General features: G+C 30.6%; 1 protein-coding gene across 1 annotated transcript in view; it reads left to right on the top strand.

Annotated features, from left to right (window-relative positions):
* Window positions 1-2,048: 2,048 nt before the first annotated feature.
* LOC106116705 (UDP-glucuronosyltransferase 1-7C-like) overlaps window positions 2,049-6,876 on the top strand; it is a 7,715-nt gene continuing 2,887 nt past the window's right edge. Inside the window, exons 1-4 of the mRNA XM_013310642.1 lie at window positions 2,049-2,191; window positions 4,763-4,918; window positions 5,364-5,469; window positions 6,523-6,718. Coding sequence (XP_013166096.1) covers window positions 4,763-4,918; window positions 5,364-5,469; window positions 6,523-6,718 — 458 coding nt within the window. The 5' untranslated portion in view covers window positions 2,049-2,191. The remainder of the gene's footprint in view (window positions 2,192-4,762; window positions 4,919-5,363; window positions 5,470-6,522; window positions 6,719-6,876) is intronic.

The following is a 6,876-nucleotide window of genomic DNA, read 5'->3' as shown; positions in this document are numbered from 1 at the left end:
ATTACATGTAGTCTTAAATCTTATGATATAAAATAAAATATTAAAAAACGAATAATTTACTAAAATATGTTATTAAAAGGAGTCCCTTAAGGCAAAGTCCCGAAGATACTGGCAGCGTTCCCCCTTTGGACAGCTAAAATAATTCTTTGACCGGGTTAGCTGCCAGCTCTTCGGTCCCCTGTGAATAAATAAAAAAATATATATAAAATATTGTGGAAAGAGATTATCAAATTTAAAAAATATCATTTGAGTATAACAATGAACGTAAGAAAAACACAACTTTAATTTCGCTGAAGCAGATGTCTATTAAACTTTATTCATATCAAAAAACTTTTAAGCGGCAGCTACAGGTTTTATGGCAGTTGCACTGCATATCAGACAAAGAAATAACTACTTTATTACAAACTTTTAAAATTTGTTTTTCATTCTATTGTTTTCCAATCTTAATAACAATTTCAAATGATTGTTGTTTGGCTGATATTGTAAGCTCTTTTGCTTTATTGTTTTAGAATCAAATTGAAAGACAGGGGCTAGACAAAGTGCATTTGCTTAGAAGCGATTCCAAAGCGAACTACAGAAATGTATACGCGACAATCACGTGACTTTTCGAAAGTTAATGTCAGTCTACTAAAGTAATAAAAATAAATTAAATAAAAAAAAATTGTAATAAAAAATTAAAGCTGAACACACCAATACTTTTTTAATCATCCCCCTTTTTTAACTTTATACTTTTGCGTAAGACTCATTCATTCTTATTGATTTCATTTTTATGTACCTTGAAAGTAAACAAAGCATTGTATTTTGATGATGTATAAAACTATATTATCCATTAGGTGTTACACAATCACTCCACATTTCACTCGCGTTTACAACTTATTTAATAAACAAAAAAAAAATCACTTCAACAGCGTAACGTCGACGAATGCCATAAAGTCGCTGGAACTGTTTTCACAAGCAGAAAGCAATTTCTTGTTCTGAAAGTATCATAGCGTAAACGAGATAACAGGGCAATAACTGGCAGATTCTTTATTCCATCCGCACCTGTTGCCTTTTTGATTAAATTGTTACGTTCTGATACAGTTTTTGAAGGTTTCATTTTAACTGCCATACTTATTTATTATGAATAGAAATGGTTACAACAAGAAATTCTAAAGACGTTTAAATTAGCTTTCGTATTTTATTTAGCTTGTACAGCAACGATAACTACAGTAAAATACATAATTTGAATTATGATTAAAATCGATATATCTTTTTATGTCTTTATTCAATTTAATCCCACTTTAAGTTGTATAATATTGTAAGAGCCATCTTTACTATACCACTAGAATTATGACTGAAAAGAACATTTCGCGCCATCTATCCTCAATATTTGTCTTGTTAAGAAAATAGCTGTTTGATAGTGCGTTTTATCCCCGAGTAGATGTCGCCGTACATTTTTTTTAATTAACACAAGAGGGAGCTCTTCTTAATCTATGGTCGAATTTAAAAATTATAAAAAGTAACAACTTACTTCGTAATTAAAATACAAACTCGGCAGATAATTTAAGAGACATCTATAAAAAAACATGAATTTCAGGATATTATTACAATTACTAATACAAAAAGTCGTTTAAAATACTCTTGAGTTAGACTTGTTTACTTATTAAGGAACTTGTCAAGTCATTAAAGTATAAATAGAATGATTGGACTTTTTATCTCGGCCATGCTAATAATACTAATATTATAAATGCGAATGTTTGGATGGATGTATATTTGTTTGAAGGTATCTCCGTAAAGACTGAACGGATCCTGCTGAAATTTGGCATATATGTAGAACATAGTCTGGAAGAGTACATGGACTACTTACTGTTTTTTTTTAAATCCCGCACAGATGGAGACGCGGGCGACAGCTAGTCTATTTATAAAACACACAGCGTTTTTTAACGCGAGATCAAGGTTACGGAGAACGCATTATTAAAACAACCTCTAAATTAATCATAATTGTGACTACACTTTGAGATACAAAATATGTTCAGTATTTTCTATTCATAGATTTATTAACATAGGAATAACATTGTAATATTATGGTGACTAATTTTAACGTAACAATGTTCCGTGCTTACATTCAGTAAGAAACATCGGTGTAAAGTGCACGTGCCGGCGGAGTGCAGTGAAAAATATTACGATTCATGTAAAGAGAAAAGCTAGAAATGTAAGTTATTTTTAGTGTGCTATACTTAAGTTTTGATATTATTTTTTAATTTAAAAATCTTACCGACAACGTTTTACTAATAAATAATGTCTAAAAAACAAATGAATAATGAAATATAATTTTTAAATTTTAGGTAGGTATCCACGACATTCATGAAAATAAAAAAAATTCAAATAATAATTGGAAAAGTTCTTACTTCTTGTCTTACTAATATTATAAATGCTAAAGTTTAGATGGAGGGATGGATGTTTGTTTTTGAACAGATTTTGATTAAATTTGGCACTTATGTAGAACATAGTCTGAAGATCACATAGGCTTAAAACTAGTAGTTTATAATTGTTATTTTAGTGACATAAGTATGATTTTTAATAGCCAAATAATTAGTTTGCTTCTGGCAATTTTGAACTATTTTTTTTCTGTGCTATCATTTTTATTAGTATCTATTATATAAAGCAGTACCTGTACAACGCGACTCCGTCTGCGCGAAATAAAAAAAAAATAGTAATCTATGTTCTTCCAGACTGTGTTCTAGATATGTGCCAAATACTAACAAACATCAATCCATCCATTCGTATAATCATTCGCATTTATAATATTAGTAAGTAGGGATTAATTTTTCAATTCGTGTGTATTTAAAACTATCATATTATTAACGGGATATGAATCCACTGTTATCTATGATAACACAATCAAAAGTATTGCGAAGCAAATACTATGCACGTACAAAAACATGTGTCAATATAAAGTTTTACTACAGACAAAACATTACACATTATAATGTAATATTCATCATCATCAGCTCGCTATACTTCCCCACTGAAGGGCTCGGAACCTACCCTTAATCAAGAGTGATTAGGCCTTAATCAACCACGCTGGTACTCCTACAGTTCTTGACCACAATATTGATCTCTGATATTCAAATGTTATGTAGATTGGTATGATGTAATGTTTAAAGTAGATGATTGATTAATTTTAGTAACATGACCTTAACCTAGCCAGCTTTACGGCATAATTTTTATCTAAATTATGGAGATGCATATACGTGACTATTGCATAAGAATCCATGCCGGGGAAGAACAACAAACTCGTTTATTACCTGTATGTGTATAACTAGTAACTCTTCAGTTATACCTTCATCTTGTGATGTCATCGTTCGTTAAATACGGTCGCGACGCAACGGAATTAACAGCTGTCTGCAAATACATGATTTACAACGGCTTATAATTTTTTTTCGATGCATGAACTTTTTCGAAAATCGAATGGGATTTAAATAATATGTAAATAGTAGATAGTATTAAATAGTAGGTAAAAGGAATCGCCTGAACTAAAGATGACAGAGGAACGTCTTAAATAATACGAATGAAAATAGGGAGATCGAAAATAGAAGAAATACTAAAATAATATAGATTTTTATTATTAGAATATAATTGTAACTGGCCAGTCAGTGTGGTCCTAAAAGTTTATAGTATTTAAATCTTCCATAGTTCTGTGTTGTAGTACATGAGTAATTACGCCACTGTTTGTCGCATAAGGAAAACACTGCTATGTGTGCACGTGACAAAGATATTCAAGTGTTATGAAGTTATAGAGAGGACATAAGGACTACTTGAACTAAGTTTTTCATCTTATCAACAGTGCTATGTGTTGTTGTATAGTTGGAAGCGCATGTGAATATTATACGTTTCAGTTAAAATAATTAGTCAATTTGCCGATAGATGTCATAAAACAAAATTTAAAAATGTGTGGGTTTGTATATTTATAACGATAAATCATTCCTATATGTGGTTTGAATACGTGTAAAAAATACGTATTTTATTATATTGTTTATTTTATTAGTCGACTTCAAAAAGGCTGAGGTTATCAATTCGTCTGTATGTTCTTTTTTTTAATACACTACTAGCTGTCCGCGACTCGATTAAAAATAAATGTTGGCCGATTCTCAGACCGACTCGATATGCTCACAAAATTTCATGAGACACAAAAATTCAAGCCGTTTATGGGAACGAAAATTGTGAGACGAGAATTTTATATATAGGATTTAACAATAGATGGAGCTTATTACAAATGTTCTACGACATGTCTGTCAAACTCGAAAACTGAGATGGAACACGTTGTGAGATAGAGCCACCGAAAAAGTTTAGTTCATGATGTCCTGTCTTTATATTTTTAAATGTCTATGGTACGCGATAACGTTCCGAGTACAACGATATGAGTAGTGTGATATCATTAGAATGCGCCGGTCATACTTATCTATTTAAAAATAAATCAATGCTTCTTTGTTTTTTGTTGTGTCTGTTCCTAATCCATAGATCAGATTATGATGGAAACTTGGTACGGCAACACAAGCTAAAACATGTAACAGTTACGTATAATAAATACAATCGAACTTTAATTATATAACATCTTATATCTGGTGTCACAAAATTGATAAATTGCAAATTGTTTCTGCTGGAAACAGAGCTGCTGAATAGTCACACTTAGCGTAGTTCTAATACGAAAAATTGACACTAAGAAATGTCCCTTAGTGAACTTAATAATTAATTAATTTAATAATAATTTCCTTCTTTCCAGATGTTAATCAATAGGTTAACCATTTTTATAAGTCTGTTGGTACTAATAGCCAACAGTGAAGGTCTACGGGTATTGGTCTTCTTTCCAATGTTTTCAAAAAGTCACAGCATTTTAGGACAAGGCGTCGTTAGTCGTTTACTGGAAGCTGGACATGAGGTATATTTCTTTAAATAATTTATAACAATTAAGTTAGAGCTAATCACGATCCCAATTGATGTTAAGTGATAGTCATAAGAATGGAACCGTATATTCATCAATTTATTTTCGATATTCCTCTTAAGTTGATGGTATAATTTTTAAAATATGTAGATTTATCTCAAACTCCTTTTCCACGTTACTTGCTTCTTTATATTTTATAGTTGTAGATCGCGACTCCATGCGCACTTAATTAAAAAAATATTAGTAGACTATGTGTTCTTCAAGACTATGTTCTATATCTTTGTCAAATTCCATTCAGATCTGTTGAGCCGTTCTGGAGATATCCTTAAACTAACATCCATCCAAAAACATTCGCATTTATAATATTAGTAAGATTTCTGATTAGAAATTAAGCCAAGAATCTTTCTTTTTTTTATAAACAAAACATTAAATGTATTTACAGGTGGTTCACGTTACTTCATATCCTCGAAGTAAGCCAGAGCCGAGGTTAAAGGAAGTTGACGTTAGCAGTATCGCGGAAAGGCTGCGTGAAGAAATGAAACACAGTAGTAAGTAATTGATTCATCATTGTGTTAACTTTCTTTCTTTGTGAAAGCTATTGCACTCATGAAATTGCTAATGATTTTTTTTTCTAATCAGTCTATCTGGATGTATTATATTAGTCTAGATTATCCTAGATTTATGATCATGCTCGATCTTAATATTTGTTAGAAGTTTTTAATATTCATCATCAACCTGCCCCAATTCCTACGGAGGGTCGGCACAGTATGTACTACTCCTCCATACATCTCTATCAATCAATCAGTTAATTTGCCATAATATAGTATAAATGTTATTAAACGAATCAATGAACAAACACATTCTGCCATCAGTCTACTAAATTCTCCCCCTTTTTACACACATCCTCTTTCACATAATCCATCCATACTTTCTTTAGTCTTCCTCTACCTTTGTAGCCATCCACTTTAATATTTTTGTGATTGAAAGAAGTTTTTAATATTAAATGCATGAATGGTTCAAAGTATTTCATTTTTGCATTACAAGACATGTAACAATTAATCCCTATGTCTGCTATACTGTATCGTTTGTGATAATTAGCTTATAGATACGTTTTTATCAGATATCATACGCAATCAAGAATTAACACGAGTACTAATGATTATCAATAGAATGCTATTATAGTATTGCAACGTGGTCGCTTTAAAATATTATCTGGTCTACGTATTTATTTGAACGAATCAATTTAAATATACATATATATATTTTATATACTTGAAGAAATTCTTATTACGGTATGTCATGTACACGTGGTTAACTGGAAGGGGACTTCCGAGCCTCTACGTGACATCAGACTGATTCATGTACTTTGTCAGCTTTAAATCCCCTGTTATGTACTTTCATTGTAAACATTTTTTTTAATTTTTAAAACTATTAAACTATTTCCCCCTCGAAAATATCGTGATGTTTTTCAAAAATGTATTAACAATGTAAACCTCCCCCCCCTAGACGTGTCAATTGATGAGTTAGTTGATGTTTTGTTACTCCTTAGTTTGTCGTTTTTAAAATGTCGTATAACTGTGCTTAATTTTTTAATTATTCAGCTTCAGATAATCCATTCGCACTCAGGAACTTGGTCGGCAAAGGCAATATTGGTGATTCCGTTTTATTCTTATACTTTACATACGACCTTCATCGAAGAGTGCTCGAAGAAAAGCTTGTTGTGGATCTATTGAGTGATACAAAGGAACATTTCGATGCTGTTGTTATTGAGTGGTTCTTCAATGATGTTATAGCTGGGTAAAAAATTATTTATTATGATATTAAAACTTAAAACAAAAGATATATATATATATATATATATATATATATATATATATATATATATATATATATATATATATATATATATATATATATATATATATATATATATATATATATATATATATATATAT

Source organism: Papilio xuthus, unplaced genomic scaffold (assembly GCF_000836235.2).
Source record: "Papilio xuthus unplaced genomic scaffold, Pxut_1.1 DF827714.1, whole genome shotgun sequence".
Lineage (NCBI taxonomy): Eukaryota > Metazoa > Arthropoda > Insecta > Lepidoptera > Papilionidae > Papilio > Papilio xuthus.
This window is presented reverse-complemented; position numbering and strand designations above follow the sequence as displayed.